The 18,398-nt window shown below is 38.9% G+C and overlaps 1 protein-coding gene across 5 annotated transcripts in view; it reads left to right on the top strand.

Moving 5' to 3' along the window:
* The window catches only part of LOC149151947 (SGNH hydrolase-type esterase superfamily protein), a 153,744-nt gene that overhangs the window by 40,067 nt on the left and 95,279 nt on the right, over nucleotides 1-18,398 (top strand). For all 5 annotated transcript variants that reach the window (XM_089439590.1, XM_089439589.1, XM_089439592.1 and 2 more), the window contains one exon: nucleotides 365-442. In XM_089439590.1, the coding sequence (XP_089295716.1) occupies nucleotides 365-442 (78 nt within the window). The remainder of the gene's footprint in view (nucleotides 1-364; nucleotides 443-18,398) is intronic.

An 18,398-nucleotide genomic window follows, 5' to 3' on the forward strand; every position in this document is an offset into this window, starting at 1 on the left:
TAAATTCAATTTTTGTGCTGGAATGTGGAATACTGTAGGACGCTAATGCCGACATCCAAGTGTTCCCAGGTTTTCATCTTTTAGAGATCACGGTGGTCCTAAAACATTGCCAAGCTTTCTACTTGAAGTGCAAAACTATATACAACAGCATGTGTGAAAGCTCTAGCTTGATAATTGATGAGGACATCTTAATTGTAGAGAAACCTTTCATTTGCTTACAGATTGTTGCTTCAAAGTTCACTAGAAATTACCTCTTCTCAAACATGAGAGAAGGTAATAAAGCTAGGAACCTGCTCTACAGCTAAATTTCTGAAGGCTAATAGCCCGCTTGAGCTTACACAAGTGTTTGTTTGTAATGTCATAGGCAGATATTCTTGTACGAGGGTATAGTGCGTGGAACTCCAGGCGGGCACTGCAAGTGTTAGATCAAATATTTCCCAAGGTATTAATTCATTACAGGAAAATCAGTTTTCACATTTCTAGTTTCCTTAATATCAGGATTAAAAGTCTGAAAACAGTAATAGGCTGTATGATTGGTCTTAAACGTTTCTTTATTGTTTGATTTCCGGGTCTTCTTTCTTTACTACAAGAAGTCGAACCTTTGTCTTTCACATATGCTCTTTCTGAATTATGATAGTATTTTAATTAGTTCCTGCAGAGAGGTCCTTATTTGCATTCCAATGGTACCCATCTGTCATCATTAGGAGTGCACATGGAAAGTGGCTGTTCTAAAGTAGATTATAGTTAAAATCTCTTTGTTTTATCTAATGGAAAGATCATTGTGGCGGGCATCAAAAAACATTTTGCATCTTTGCACATGGAATTTTTATGTGGTCTTTGTATCTTTATTTAGAGGGCTTATCAAATAAACAAACTTATTTCTTTTTATATTATTTGGGGCCTGTTTATTAAAGGAGCAATCTATTTCATTTGGTACTCCTTTGGCATCTTTTATGTACTGTCAAAAAACCTTGAATGTAACAGTGTGTGTAACATAATTGAAGTTAAAATGGTCATTTGATTAATTACAGAGTAACATCAAATTTATTTTTTAACATTCTTGTTTATTAAAATTTTGTTGTTTTTTATTTCCATGATCTTTTTTTCCCTTGCAGGATCTCCCTCATATATGTGATGTGCTTTATGCTACACTTCAGATACACTGACCATCTCGTTTTAGGGCAGCAATTGATAACATGCCTTTCTAGTTAGTATGTGGTCAAGAGGTAGCCTTTTGAGTCAAGTATTTGATTCCAAGCCTCTAGGTAGCTGTTTAGAATTGATTGGTAGACATAGAATGTGTTTAAGAGAGACTAGCTGATTTATGTATGTGGAATGGAAGTTTAACGGCACAATGAATGATGGAGGTTGTCCAATGATGAAGGGAATACTGGCATGAAAAACACTTGTAGAGACAAAATTTCTAGCTAGGATCCTTGGTCTGAAACATTGTTGAAAACATTGGCATTGGCGACAAATTGCCGAGGGTCCGAACATTGGGAAATTGGAGAAATTGGTGACAAAATTGACAAAAATAAGCAAACCTTGGCAAACATTAAAAAATACAAAATAAAATATTTTTTTCAGATTTTTAAAATATTAACTGACAACAACATCAAATAAGCAAATTGGCACATAAATATGCAAAACACGTCGATATATATGATGTGGCGGATGCCAAATTGTAAATGATATGTCAAAGTCAATATTGAATCCTAATAGCTGTCCATCCGAGACTAATAAATACAAACTTACATCAATCATATAACAAATGTATCTCATCTGTTGAAATTTGGGGCAGCTATGGGATGAATTCCCATGAGAAACCCAACTACCCCAAAAGAAGCCCATCTAGCCTCAAATATAATTCAATTGGATAAAAGAGATACTATTATTAATGTGTTTGGCTCTCCTCTAATTATTATTTAATGTGGCACAAATTAGGGCAAGCAATCATTAAGGAAAAAATATTTAAATTCTATTATGAGCAAATTTGAGTTTATGTTTCCCTCTAAAATTCATGTAGGTCTCATAATGTTCAAGTCGGCTCGCCCCAAAGGACATGCCCTTTCACATATGGAAACAACTATATAAAGGCACCATTATCATTCCTCCTTCACGTCAAGGAAGACTCACATCTTTTTGTAGCTCGCATCTGAGGCTTTCCGTAGCTCGCATCTGTGGCATTCTGTAGCTCGCACCTGTGACTTTCTGTAACTCGCATCTGTGACTTTCTGTAACTTGCATCTGAGGCTTTTTATAGCTCGCATCTGTTGCATTTTGTAGCTCGCATCTGTGACTTTTTGTAGCTCGCATTTGAGGCTTTTGTAGCCTGCATCTGTGGTAAATTCTCTAGTTATGTAGGTCGAAAATCTCAGTATCTTGGAGGTAGAGCCGAGCTCCTATGGTTTTTCAACTTTTTTGTTTAGAGGTTTGCAGGGCATGTTTTAAAGGGTAGAACAGTCAAAGCCGAGTTTGTCTCAAAGGTCAACACAGGGTTTTGAAGGCTGAGTTTGTCTCAAAGGTCGGCACATGGTTTTGAGGAGTTTTGTGGTAGATTTTTTTAGGGTTGTAGGAAGCCCTAACTAGGGCCGATATTCTTCAACAATCAATGCACAAGTTGATGTGTAATGAAGGGCTGAAATATGTTGTCCTTCAAAGGTATGCATTTGACTTTTGGTTTTTTATTAATTACGAGTATAGAAGGCCTAAGTTGGACAATCTATTATGGTAGCTTATGTACAATTTGGAGAGTTTTGAAGAGCCCTGATATGAAGAGCATAAAGGTAAATTATGTGGGCAGTAAATTGTGCCCTAGGGCTTGTGCATTTGACAATAATATATGGTAGAGGAATTTGTTCTTGTATGGTAGTGATGTAATATGTATGTCAATCATCAGCGATGAATGACAAAGATGTTTGGTAATGACCTTAGATTTGTCCTTATAACAATGTTGTATGACAGTGCTTCCAACAAAGAAGTATAGCTATGACTTATGTGCCTATGACAGGGAAATATGGCAGTGTCACTTGTGTTTTATGATTATGATATCTTCTATGTATATTTAGTAATGTGATTCTTGACAGTGATATGTAACAATGATTCGTAAAAATGCTTACTACGATGATATATGGTAGTGTCCATGTGCCAAAGATGGTAGTGATATATATGGCTTTCCTTTATGACAAATGTGGCAGTGCCTCTATGATAGTGATGTGTGACAATGCTTCTATAACAGATGTGACAGTGCCTCTATGACAGAGATGTGTGACTATGCCTTATCACAGTGATGTGTATAGTAGTGATGTGCAGATTGTGATATGGAGGCAGCTTTGAGAAGGACTTGTGATTGTCTCTTTGATATATATGTTTGCTGCTATCTCATGAGGATATGGTATGATCCAAGGATGGCCCTTGGAGGGCTAATGTGATTGATGATGAAAGACTTATGTCTCATGATATTTGTACATTGTATCTCAACTGAACATTTGATGAATATCTAAGAATAATAATTTGGTTCGGTTTTCCCCCTTGTGGGGTTTTGCCCTGGTCTCTGACCTAAATCCTGGTGTCTCTATTGTGTGTGCTTTTCTTCCATTGTTCCTAATTGTTCTGCTGCATTGTTGATGTTATTGTTCTCTTTAAATAGTTGCTAATGATGATATGGTGTTATGGGGTGAATGTAATGTGAAAATTCTGAAAAAAATAAAAGACAATTATCTACAATAGAGAACAGTATAGCCCTAAAAATCAACATCATCATCATGAGTCATATGAAACAATTAATATAGTAGCTAGCTACTGATTCCCTCTGCCCTTTTTACGAGCAAAGGTAATTGCTCATCCTCACATAGGATAAGAGTAACGAACTAAATTTATATAAAAATAAACACAAATAATGTAAAAAACAACAAATAAGATTAATGATTAATTAGTTAGAAATTAATGAAAAGGTATGTCCCTAAAGGACATAACTGTCATGAAAAGGGTGCTTACCTGACTATATATACAAGACCATCATTCTCATTTGTAATCATCCTACATCAATTATTTATATAATATACAATTTACATTTGCTGTCCTACAATGGATGTATTTGTCTACGAAGTATTTTAATATTTCCGCTGTGTATACGACTTTTGGTCGTTACATTGGTACTAGAGCCACATTGGCTGATCACCAAGCCTTTGGCCATCAACTTCGTTGTTGTCAAAATTCGAGCTTTTCGCTACAACTTGGAGGTTCTCGATTCAACCAGTTTCGCTACTAGGCCCTTGGCCATTAAAAAAAAAACAAATATTGAATTCATAAACAAAAAATTATTATAAAAAAAATCATAATTTTTTTTAGAAATTTATATAAAAAACAAAAAGTTTATATACAATTTTTTTTACTAAAAATAAATCGTAAAAATAAAATATCTGGCTGACAAAACATTGACGGATGCACAGCGGAGTCCCTGATTGCTGACAACACCTCATTGCAGATACGGGTCATTTGTTTCCTTTATAGATACGGGTCCTTGCTCGACTGATAAAACCCTACAACATTTTGCTCTCGTTTCCCTCCACCACCTAACAGGAGCCGCAGAGCCACATTGGCTGATCACCAAGCCTTTGGCCATCAACTTCGTTGTTGTCAAAATTCGAGCTTTTCGCTACAACTCGGAGGTTCTCGATTCAACCAGTTTCGCTACTAGGCCCTTGGCCATTAAAAAAAAAACAAATATTGAATTCATAAACAAAAAATTATTATAAAAAAAATCATAATTTTTTTTAGAAATTTATATAAAAAACAAAAAGTTTATATACAATTTTTTTTACTAAAAATAAATCGTAAAAATAAAATATCTGGCTGACAAAACATTGACGGATGCACAGCGGAGTCCCTGATTGCTGACAACACCTCATTGCAGATACGGGTCATTTGTTTCCTTTATAGATACGGGTCCTTGCTCGACTGATAAAACCCTACAACATTTTGCTCTCGTTTCCCTCCACCACCTAACAGGAGCCGCACTTTGCCATCGCTCTCTACGTAGGAGTTCCCTTCTGTCAGTCGCCCATTGCGACCTCCTTGACTTCCGCACCATCTGTTCTACACATCGCCACAGTGAATTAATCAAGCCATACGCTGACCCTGCGAATTCTGTCATTCAAACCATTCCCCGGTCCACTTGCATCCGGATTCGATGACACTATAATACCTTTGTTCTCACGCCACTTCTATGACAGTTCGACACCGCCTTCTCCTGTCTCGTTATCGTGCTGCGTTGGTTCATATCGTGCCCACAAGTCAATTCCATCGGTGCTATCGAACCATTACGTTGCTTTGTTCTTCCATTGTTGGGAAGTGATTTACACTAATCAACTTAATTAATTATATAATTCTAATAATTAAAATATATATATTATTATTAAAAAAATTAAAAAAATAAAAATTAAATAAAAATTAAATAAGTAAATTAAAAAAAATATTTAAAAGAAAAAAAAGGGTTTATATTAAGAAAGACAAAAAAAAAGATTACATAATACCTAAAGTCATCTCGACAAAACAAAATGGGATCAATCATTGAAAAAAATGATGGAGCTCAATTCTAAAATGACGAAGGAAGAAAGGTTTTCCTATAATGGTCTTTTAGTTACAGATCACAGAGTAATTACATTAAAAGGAAGTATCCAAGGAAGAGAAGTTAATGTCACCATCAACCCAAGCAACGATAAAAATTATATCAACATCAACTTGGCAAATCAACGATTAATTCCAGAGCTAAGCATTGGTGTAAAGAAAAATATTTTTGACCAAAAAGAGTATAAAATTAGTGATCTACAAGTGACAATAGGTCATTATGAGTACATATCTCAATTTCATGTTGTAAGGACGGATAAAAACACTGACATCATACTCGGTCAACCTTGGTTTAAGAATTTGGGTACATTCATGTTAAACATAGAGAAACAAGTTGTGACATTTCTTTCCAAAGGGAAGACGGTCACGTTTCGAGACATAACAAGTAAATCAAAATCAATAAAATCTTCATTAGAAGACCTTAAGGATATCTCAGACTTGATGTTTCAAGATAACGAAAAAACTATATCAAAGAAGCAAAAAGAGCTTGAAGAAGTCATCTGCAGCAAAGACAAAGAAATTTCGCGCCTTAGAGATCACCAAGAAAAACTACTCAAACAAGTCAAGAAAGCTAAAGCATCAAAGAAGGAACTCAAGGAGCATTTATTAGAACAAGAAGAAGAAAATTTACGTTTAAAGAGCCTTAACCAAACATTAGTAGAACAAATCAAGTGTTTAAAAGACGAGAAGCGTGAAGGCCAAAATAAAGTTGACTCAGAGAATGAGGAATGCTTACATCTCAAAAATCATAATCAAAATATGCTCAAACAGATTAAAAAACTTAAGGACGAAAAGAAATCATTGACGAATAGGTTCAAAGAACTTGTCGCAAAGGAAGCATCAAAATCTCCAGATGTAGTAGTCCAAACTGAAGAAACAAACATCAATACCACTAATCTCGCAGTTCAGGCAAATCCAAACACTATTGAAGTAAAAACGCACTCAGAGGTTGTTGTTCAAACATATGACACCCCAAATAAGGATTCAAGTTAAGTCAACAACAACAATCCCCGATGGAAATCAGGAAACTGCTATAAAAACGTTTAAGGAAGTTCAAACAGGAAAAATTCCTTATCTACATCCGAATCACAAGAGTAGATGCCTTAATAAAACTACAAATCTATATCAAGTAGAACATAAACAAACTTATGTTTCAAAGAATACTGAAATAAGCTCAATCTAGTCATACAATAACTATTCACCACACATCTCCCAGGGTCAAAATATTTCCCAGAAGATTAATCTAGGATGGTCTGATCCGTTTTCAGTACGACAATTCTGTCTATCGCTCAGAACATCATATCGTCTTGTATCAACAAAGATGAAAGCTCAGAAATAAGAAGATATTCCAATCAACAAAAGAGAACCGATCCTTCATCAGTAAGCTTTGAGGACAAATCTTTTTGAAGGGGAAGGCAAGGTAACAAACTAAATTTATATAAAAATAAACACAAATAATGTAAAAAAACAACAAATAAGATTAATGATTAATTAGTTAGAAATTAATGAAAATGTATGTCCCTAAAGGACATAACTATTCGTGAAAGGGTACTTACCTGACTATATATACAGGACCCTCATTCTCATTTGCAATCATCCTATATCAATTCTTTATATAATATACAATTTACATTTACTGTCCTATAATGGATGTATTTGTCTACAAAGTATTTTAATATTTTTGCTGCGTATACGACTTTTGGTCGTTACAATAAGTCCTTTGGATAGAGACAGATAATCATTGGTGAGTGTTTGATTCTATGCGTAAGGTGGTGTTGAGGTTGGCACATCAGTCTCCTTGCTCTTAGTCTTCAACTTTTCACATGGCATTACCATGATCATAATAGTCCTTGTTGGATTGTGTAGCTCGATAGGACTTCGACATTGGCTTGATGTCTTAGCATGTGGAAGATTGCCTCTCTAGATAATAAACTTTGTAAAGTGATTTTATAAAGTACCTATTGCATTTATTGATTAAAAGTAATTTTTTTATAAAGTTGAGCCACTTAAGTGATCTCTACGAGAGATTAAGTCGTGACCATTGATCTTGTGGTGATAAAGATTCGATCCTGACCGTTAATCACTTTGGAGATCTAGGGTTAGTTTTTTTAGTTATTAATGAGCTATAAAAGGAGATTTGAGGGAGAGGTGAAGATACCCTATACAAGAGGGATTTCACTGAAGTGTGCAGGTTGTGCAGGAGCCTGAGGAAAAGAAGCAAGGGGAAGTTAGGGAGTAGCAGCAAGGTTGCTCCAATTGTTTGTACTTTTCCTCTGATGAGCCATTATCCTTGGTATGGGAGCCGAAGTCCTTAATAGAACAAGTTTGTTGGTTTTTTCCCCTTTGTGTGTTTCCCAAGGTATATCATGTGTCCAACGTGTAATGATGATTTCTGTGTGTTTTCGCTTTGCATTTTTCGTTATGAACCTAGTTGTGCATAAATTAATAAATCATGTAAGGGTTTGTTTGAGATTTACTACTAGGTGCTAAGTTCAAGGAAAATTAGCATGGTATCGGAGTTGTGAGATTCTATGAACAGAAAAATCGAGTTGGGTCGTGTGATTGCTAGTTCGTTGTTTGTGAGGGTGTGGCTACTGAGTGAAGCCGTCAGATGCAAGAGGGAGTTGTTGTTGCCAGCAGAAGAACAATTCGAGAAGGTTGCTGTCGAATCCAGGGACCAACGAACTACATCCAAAACGGAATTGAGGTGGTTTGGAGGCCGAATTGCCATGATAAACTAGCTGCCATTCGAGATCGCAACAATCATTTGTGGAGGATTAGAGACGTGGCGGGAAGAGGATGGTAAGTTGTTGTTTGGAGTTGTTTGACAGCAGAGGTGCGTGAGGAAATTATGTCTAGTCGCCAAGTGATCCACGGACGGGGTAGCATATACAAATGTGGAAATCATTGAGTTGAAGGATTGTGGAGCGCTGTGGCCTAGAGCCGTCATTGCAAAAGATATGCGGAGGTTCGCGGGGACTGATCCATGGGTGATGGGTTTGAGGAACTTACCGATGGGTGAAGGGTGCATCAGAAACGAGGATTGAGCTGCCTAAAGTTGTTAGCTTGGAGTCAACACCATTGCTGTGATAGTCGCCGATAAGTCTGTAGAGAAGGGTCAGGTCGTGATCACGGGGGTCGTCAGACATTAGGGGCTGTCTGTGAAAAATCGGTTACTCGATTCCTACTACAACAAATTAATTATATTTCACCTACTTGTTAAATAAATTGAACAAGTTGCAGTTTTTTACGGAAAATACGGAAATACTCAAAGATGAGATTTTTGTATTCCGAAGATTCTGTTTAGTGGCAGCAGTGTTCAACAGTATCCAACAGTTGACTACAGTCAGTGAGAGCACATTACAGCCATCAGAATGAGGGTTTTTGATTATAAGCGTGATTAGATCTGTTTCATGGATATCATAGTTGTTTTATTGCATAGATAGAGTTATGGATCATTGTACTCTCTTTTGCTGAATCATTTGATGACGATCTAAGAAGAAGAAGATTTGCAAGGGTTTTCTCCATAGTGGGCTTTGACCTGGTCTCAGACCAATCCTGGTGTCTCTATGTGTGTGCTTGCTTTTCTTCTGTTGTTCCGTTATATTCCGCTGCATTGATGATGATGATGATGATGTTGTTCTTTCTATATGATTTCATATGTTGATGAATAATGGTGTAGATCTGAATAATGTAATGATGATATGGGGTGAACTTATTGTATTAATGAAGAAATACAATAATCAAAGCAAAGAACAATGTAGCCCTATGAAAAATTAACATGGTATTAGAGGTGGGCTAAAGAAAAGTCATGGAGATCACTCTGATGATGACACCTTTGATGGAAGCAAGAAGAGGATGGTGGAGACCTAAAATAATTCTAGGGTTTGAAGAAAACCCTAGGCTACTTGATTATTAGGGTTTGATGGATTCTAAGAGGTTAGGGTTGGAGAGAAAACCCTGGTTTACGGAAACAATATGAGATATGGAACTTAGCTGGTCAATGTGAAGATGCTCAAGCACTAGACAAAGATTTGATGAAGCCCTAGATGGGATAATCCCTAGCAGACTTGGTTGGATAATTGAAGGCAACATTGGTATATGGACGATGGACATTAATAACTCTTGCAGAGGGAGAGGAAGATTGGTTCAGGAGGGAGAGTATCACTTCTCATTGAAGATAAGTATTTCTTGACTTATGATGCCTCTTACTTTAGATCGATGGATCTGCTGATTATGTTTATTACTTATACTTCCTGCATGTGTATTTGAGTATATGGATGTTTCTAACCTCCTTGATGAGATGTGATGAGTAGATCCTTCTTGAGGATCATTTGAGATGTAGGAAAGAAAAGCTAGATTCGGAAAGAGGTAAAGAGGTACTTGATGAAAATGTGACAAGCACTACAAGCTGCCTATGAGAAGGTGCACAACTATTTGAATACCACAAGGTATGCATGGTATGTTGTATTTTAGCAATAACATTGATGGCTATGTAAGCCCTAAGGTATGATGAGAATGCCTCTTTCTTGGCTCATACATGCATGTGAAAGCGACTTGGATCTATGTTTCCTATGATGAAATGATGCACCTGGTGTTGAACATTTTGATCTTCTTGAATTCTATGAGGCTATCTAATGTTGATATATTGATACACTTGATGATTGGCTAACATCCATCTGTTGGACATCTTGATCCTATAAAGAAGGCTAACACCTTGACTCTAGTAAATGATACTCTTGACACTTGCCATGATTGATTTTATATAGAAGGATAACTCATTGACTCCTATACATGAGTCTGCTGATAATGCTTGTGATAAGCATGATGAAAGCATATGGAAAGAGAGATTGACACTCTTGTTGTTTTGGTAAAGTTTTATTGAATGACCTAACTTGATCTCATTGATCATGATAAGCATGGTAGCCTTGATGTTAGAGGTATAACTATGAGATTTATATTCTAGATCTCTTACTTCTTGTGGTCATGTCTTGATAGCATATGGTAAAGCTGAATACCCTAACTTGATGAAGTGACTTGATAGAAAGTGTTATTGTGTTCATAATCTCTGAGATATGATGTTGCATCTATCTGCTGCTTTGAGTCTAACCTTTGATGAAAGATTGATGTCATGATGTTGATAGCCATGATAGATATATGTTTATGATCTAACAGATCTGTTGTTGCTTGACTCTAGTAGAGGCAGCGGATGACATAGATTCCCAGTCAGAGGGAGAATCTCTTCTCAATATTCTTACTCTTATTACTCTTTGCATTCTGTATTGTTGAAGTATGATTTATGTGCATCTGACATAATTGATATGCAACAAAGTCTCAAATTTGAAACTTGTATAGAAATTAGGGTTTTTGCTCTAGATGCAGGCACTGAACTGGGAAATCTTGTCCCTGGACGCACAAATGTTAAGGCCCAGATAGCGCCTAGGCAACTAAAGATGTTCCCATGCTAACTTGAAGGGAGTGTCTGTGGGTTTGACTACAGTTGACCATCATCTGAAGCTTTCTGAAGCTGTCTGAAGTTTGAACCAAGGTGTCTCTGAAATATTTTGCCACTCTAATTTGATTTCTAAAGTTGTTGGGTTAAATTGCTGATCACATAAAAATGAAGTATTGTGCATGAAATCGGATGGTCACCTAGAAGATGTTAGTTCCATAGACGTGTTGCAGATAACAAGATCTGGAAGTAGGAAAAGCTTGAATGTTTTCCATAACATGAACATGTAGACTAAACTTGTGTTTACAGGTGACTATGACATACATATAGATATGTCACTATGTTTGCGCTACAAGAGGTTGGCATGATTTCGCTGATTGATTGTAATGTTCCTATGTAGGAATATGAGTGATACTTAAACAAATAAATAGTGCAACAACATAAAATTAAAAACATGCATTACACATCCATAAAACATTATAAATCTAGAACCGCTGAGCCATGTATTATAAAATCTGAGAGCATAGGTACAATATAAATGAGATGGTGCACCTGGGCTTGTCTCAAGGACAAGCTTGACAAAACCCACGTGATGGAATCACTGAGCTGAAGGCTGCCCAGTTGCTGCACCACTCTGCACTGTGCTGTCCCAGGAAAACCACTGCTCTGTTGAACTTCGACTTGTTGGTGCCCAAAAACCGCCCAGAAAATTATATCCTTTCAGCCTCGGACTCCTTGGACAAAACCCAGGAAAACCCAGAAGGAGATTTCTCTGGTTTTGACTTTGGATTTTTGGCCTCCTTGGAGCCTCTCCCTAGATGCTATTGCCAATTTTGACTTGTAGGAAACAGTGTGCAAATCCCTCTGAAAATACCCCTATAACGGTGGGTTCACTTGTGCTAATTGACTCCTTGCTCCTCGGATGATTCTTGGCTCGGATGGCTGCTCTCCCAATCCCCACGAGTTTGCTGCCAGAGGCCTCTGCGCAGTCCCTCTGCCCAGAAAATCGTACTGCTGTAATACCTGTTGAGCTGGCTGCAAAACTCAGTGAAAATGTCCTCCACCCACAACCTTTCTAGCTCCCGGAACTCTCAGCAAGCTATGGACCTCCTGTTCAATCTCTTCTTGTGTGTTTTTGACTGCCCAAAAAATACGCAGTCTCCTCCTCTGCGTGACTGGATGAAGTGTATGACTATGCTGGAACCTCTGAAATCTCTGTGGAACAACCTCCCTAGGGCGGGCACGGATGGTTCCTTGAAGTGGAGGTTGAATCTCTCCCTTGGAAGATTCGTGGCTAAACAGCTGGTAGACTCGCTAAGCAGCAAAGCATACAAAGATGAGTTTGTTTGTAAAATGATCAAGATGAAAACAAAATGAGAGCTGATCTCTCTTTATAACTCCTTGGGCCCCCTTAGCCTCATGTGGGCCCCTCCATCCACCCATTCGATTTTCCCTCCAAGCATATCGAATGGCTAATTCGAACTCCTATGTGGGTGGCCCCCACATTCCACTAACAACTAAATAAAGTCGATTTGGCCCCTAAGTCCCTAAGTCAAAAGTGTGGGGCCCTCTTCCTTAGTAAAAAATGTGCAAAATTGTGTAGCAGCACCCTGTTACTAATGTGTTTGAGAAGGGACATGACATTGATATAGATGAACAATGTGTTGTCATGATGCTTCACAATAACTTTGAATTGATGATTGAGATATGATTTGACTATAGATCTCTCTATGATAGCAAATTTGGACTTGACCTGATGTCTAATGATTTGATTTGATGATTGTTGATTTGCCCTGATGTCAATGCTATGTGGGCACAATGACTTATGTGGGTATTTGGAAATTGGCCTCCTTGTTCCTAGCACAATGGTTGAGGTATTGATAACTGTGATTCAACATGAACATGGAACCTGCATGACTCATCCTTGGTGTATGCATTTGCACCTAGTGACATAAATGACTTGTATTATGATTATGAGAATGACTTGATAAAGTTCAGATTGATAATGCATGGTTGATGACAACTTGTTGGCATAATAATAAATGAAGTCACGACTTGATATGAGCTCTCCCTGTCACTCAGTTGAAAGTATTGATACTATGATGTTGATGACTTTGATAATGGTTGTGATCTAACTTCTAAACTTTGATAAGCTGACTTTGTTGATGTGATGGTACAACATTGATTTATGTAAGGCTGATTATGATGGCTTAGCAAGGCATTATGCTTAGAGCATTGCATGAAGCAAGCTCCCCGATCTAGATATGTCTATATTTGACAGTTATCTGATGAAGTCAGGATGATGAGTTCCAAGGTATGACTTTGATTTTGATTATGGTTTTGGTTTTACATCCTGATGGTCTACTCTTGACAGGTGATGAGCCTCTGATGATCTAAATCAGAGGGAGATAGCTTCTGAAGCTCAAAATGATGTATCATGGCATGATGAATCGATTTCTGGAATTTGGAAAAGAAATTCTATATTGCAAAGCTATTGAAAAATGTTTTTGAATAATGAAAATGCAAATCCTTGGATACTCCGATTTGAAGTTCAAAGATGTTGTTGAACTTGACATGGCATCCAACTGTTGATTGAAGCATTGATGTTCCGTTTTGAACATCCATCTGTATATATATATATATATATATATAATATGTGCATAGAACCTGAATAAATTCATGAGTGAGCCGCTTCATTCACATAGAGTTGCCACCAAGCATCCTTTGAAATATCTACATGAGATATTCTATTTTTGAGGCTGAGATATTTCTCCTATGATATGTGACTGCATGGATGTATTGTTGTTGATAGAGATTATTGTTAAGCACATTTGGATGCTGCTTTAGTATGAGATCTGCCATGATATCTTGGATGAGAGGTCCATAGTACGATTGAGGATGAGTATGATGTTGCTAGCATGGCTAGCTGTGAGGCAGGATGAAGAAGCTCCTTAGAGAGCTGTCTGAGCATGATCTGGATATGACATGGATACATTGTGATGACATAGAGTGAGATTTGATTGGCAGAAAGTCCCATATTTATAGTTGGGACTGAGATACTCTCATATATTGAGACAATGCAGCTGTTCGAAACAAGCTCAGGCTTGTGGTTGGCACCTCCTTGAGAGGGAGGATGATTATGGTATCCTTTTGAGATTTATATGATTATTTATGTTCTGACATGATATTTGATTTGATGTCCTGTATGAATAGGAAACAACTGCTATTGAGACAAGTTGATACCAGATTTGAGTATGATGAGAGCAACGCTGATCGAGGACACTGAGCCAACTCTTCCTCCCTGTCTGAACTTCCAGGGTGAGGAATTGAGGTAGAGGGCTCCCGGGGTTGAGGGAACCCTGGACAATAGAGTATGACCCTTATCTGTTACCCATAGGGTTGAAGATGCTGCTCCCCTATCTTTATAGGATCGGAGAATGCTGCCCCCCTGTTTGGTTGTTGTAGAGTATACCCCAGTTGGCATCACACCCATAAGTTGGGCTTGTTGGGAATACCGCTCCTCGTTTGGCCAACAAGTAGAGTGTGTACTTGGGGTGTACAACCCAATTCTATTATGATGCAGGTGTTCTACCACATGACTATTCAGGGTCATTGATGGGAAGATCAGTAAGCAATAGGATGGGTTGAGATAACCCTATGCGATTCCAGGTTGAGATTGAGCTCCCTGATGAGATCCTAGGGTCGAGATGTGCTCCCCTATGTGTTTGGATATCTTATTGCTCGATATGGGGTTGTAGATTTATAGCCCCCCCATGAGATTCCAGGTTGACATGTGCTCCCCGATGTGGTTACAAGTTGAGATGTGCTCCTTGATGATATGCTCTCTGATGATGATTGATGATGATATTTCGGGTAGTAGCCCGCTGGCAAATATTCCAGGTAGCAGCCTGATGGATAGAGGGTGGTAGCTTAAGGTCCCCTTTGGTAACAAATTCTTTTTCTTCTAGATTCAAGAATGTTCAGCATACAAGCAGGAACAATCAAGGGATAAACAAGAATAAGCAAGGGATAGATCGAGATGTACATCGATGATTTGTGATGATGAAATACTTAAGGTAGTCATTGCATGATGACTACATGGCAGAGATGATCAGGGATGATATGTGATGACACTTGAAGACACCAGAATGGCATAATTATCGATGGACAAATATTGGCAAGTGGAATTCTCCCTAGTCGAGAGGGAGTGTTAATTTTTGCAATTGTGGTCATATTCCACTTTGGACGACCCATATGATGAAGATAATAATTGCAATAGATTCCCCTTTTTGAGAGGACCAAAATCAACCTAAAGATCACCTTATTTGGACAAGCGAAAGTTGGTTTCTGAATTTATTTATTCATTCATGTATATTGGGTTAGGTTGACCCTAAGAACATGTTAAATTGGACATTTCAGCTTCAAACTCAAGTGGACCCTCATGAAAGCCTATAAATAGAAGAGACTTCAAGCTCATTTGGACACATTGATCAAGCCATCTTCTCTTCTCGTATTGTTTTGGTTCACACAAGTCTGTTGGAGGAAAGTTCACGCAAGGGTTCTAAATCTTAGGGGTGAAGGTCACACTGATCTAGGGTTTTCTGATTCCTAGACACTGGCACAGAACTAGGCATTCTAGTCCTTGGATGTTGGCACACAGTGGTCAATACAATGTCCAGAAAGCCCTAGACACTGGCACAAAAGCCTATGGGAGTGTCCAGGGTTTCAGAGACAGTTTGAGCTATATTGGTCCTCGGATGCACGCACAGTATGGTCTTGAGAGTGTCTGTGTTGCCATAGATGCTCACATAGAAGCCTTATGAGAGTGTCCAGGGTTTGAGGCAGATTTGAGTATGTTTGACCCCAGACTCCCTCATCTAGTTCACCTGGGAGTGTCTAGATCTGTTCCGGACGCAGTCTTCTAGTTTTGCATATAGCGTCCATGACTGTTATAGACACTCTCACAGCTCCTCGTGTCCGAGACTCAAAGATGAGAATTTTGTATTCCGAAGATTCCGCTCAGTGGCTGCAGTGTTTAGCACTATCGAATAGTTGACTGCATTTAGTTACAACACATTACAACCATCAGAATGAGGGTTTTGATTATAAACGTGATTTGATCTGTTTCATGGATATCATAGTTGTTTTGTTGCATAGATAAAGTTATGGATCATTGTACTCTCTTTTGCTGAATCATTTGATGATGATCTAAGAAGAAGAAGATTTGCAAGGGTTTTCCCCATAGTGGGTTTTGCCCTAGTCTCGGACCAATCCTGGTGTCTCTATGTGTGTGCTTGCTTTTCTTCTATTGTTCCTTTATATTCCGCTGCATTGATGATGATGATGATGTTGTTCTTTTTATATAATTGCATATGTTGATGAATAATGTTGTAGATCTGAATAATGTAGTGATGATATGGGGTGAACTTAATGTATTAATGAAGAAATGCAATTATCAAAGCAAAGAACAATGTAGCCCTTTGAAAAATTAATAGCAACTCTGCCCAGTCTGTGATATTGCAACTTGACCTACCCAGAAACCCCAATAATTCGGCCCAGAACAAAGACCAAAAAACTCTGCCTAAACATGCTCGCTCGTAGGGCGAACCCCACCTTGCTTGCACCCTCTTGTTGCGTCCTTCTGCCCTTTGTGGGAACTTCTAGTTTTCTGTGATATCACAGTTCACTTTGTTCTGTGATGTGTCTTGGTCGAATGCCTTCCACTCTTAATTATTCACGTTTAACTAAAGTTAATTATGTGGGTCGACACCCCTTCCTCCATGGAGCCGACCTTTCAAGTTTTGTGGATGCCCCTTCATGGTTGGGCTCGCCCCTAGGTCGACCTGCCTATGTGTGGGTGGGTACCCCTAGCTGGGCAGGCGTGCCCCTGCCTTCTCCGCTACGTCATGCCGCACGCTCGTTCGTCGCGCCCTTCACCTGTTGTTGCCGCTTGCTTGCCTCGCCCGTCGTTGCCACTTGCTTGCCTTGCCCTCTACGTCACAGTGCCCGGGCGCCCCACCTTGGTGCAGGCGTGCTTGTGGGCATGAGTCCATTAAGTTGGGCTGCCGCTATAAGTTTACGATGCAAGTGCTCCTTTCTCGAGTTGTGTGGGTACCCTCCGCTCTAGCACATCCACACCTCTTAACTCGCCCTCCAACGCATGCTCCTTGCCAAGTCGCTACCAAGTCGTGGCCGTCTCATAGGCGAGTGCCCCGCCTATGTGCAGGCGCGCTCATCGTGCGCTCTTGCCTAACTCGGTCCAACTTTGGTTTTTCAACTCTCCAAGTGTTTGTGGGCGGTCGTGGGCCCCCCTTGGCCTTAGTGCCAACTTGGGGCCCTCACACCCGAGGAGTGAGCGGAGGCTTTGTGCACCCTCAGGAAGTGTGCAGGAAGGTCTGGGTAGTGGGTGGAAGTTTTGAGTAGCAGGCAATAGGCTCGAGCAATGGGCTTGAACAATGTGCACCATAGGGCTGAAATAGCTAGACCAGGATGGTCAGCCATTAGAACTCCAAGTGTGAAACTTGGAGTGCGAAGGCCAGGAAAGCCTATGATCTTGAGGCTTAGAGGGAGAGTCAACAGCCTCAGAGAAGTTATGGTTCGAGATGGCCATTCAAGGAAGACATGGTCAGGATAGCCATCTAGGATGCTTAGGAGTGAGAGGCTTCTAGGAGCATGGTTCTCACCTCAAGTTCCATGTCAGGTAGTGGGACAAGCTTTTATGTCAGAGGGAGTAACTACAGTGGATGTGATGAGCTTGGAGACGGATCCGGGTTATGGAAGTAGCGTCCTCCCTAAGAGAGAGTGTTGCATTGTGTAGCTCTGTAGGACTTCCACATTGGCTTGGTGTCTTAGCATGTGGAAGATTGCCTCTCTAGATGGTAAACTTTGTAAAGTGATTTTATAAAGTACCTTTTGTATTTAATGATTGTGTCAGCTACAACTGCCACAACCCTTGGCACTTTGCTTTTCGTATGATCAATATATTAGAAAATTTAAGACTCTATCATTAGATATCCAGACAAACATAGTACCAACAATATGATGTGATTTTATAGCCCATACAGTTAAATTCTGCAGTTGTACGCTGCCCCAACCGAGTCAACAACTTGTTGTGCCCTCAGTACCATTCGTACATGCAATCAATTGGTTGTCCCTACAAGCATCGCCTTACAAATCAACAGTTTGTCTAAATTTTATCATGTCCTACAAATTGCATTTAATTCTTAATAAATTCTTGTTTGTACAATCATAATGTTATTAAAAATGTTTTTGTACAACCTTGACTGCCTCATGTTCCCCTCGCTGAATTAAATCTTTA

Source organism: Pinus tabuliformis, chromosome 9, assembly GCF_031772625.1.
Source record: "Pinus tabuliformis cultivar Carrire ecotype Pingquan chromosome 9, CPIR1, whole genome shotgun sequence".
In the NCBI taxonomy this organism is placed as follows: Eukaryota; Viridiplantae; Streptophyta; class Pinopsida; order Pinales; family Pinaceae; genus Pinus; species Pinus tabuliformis.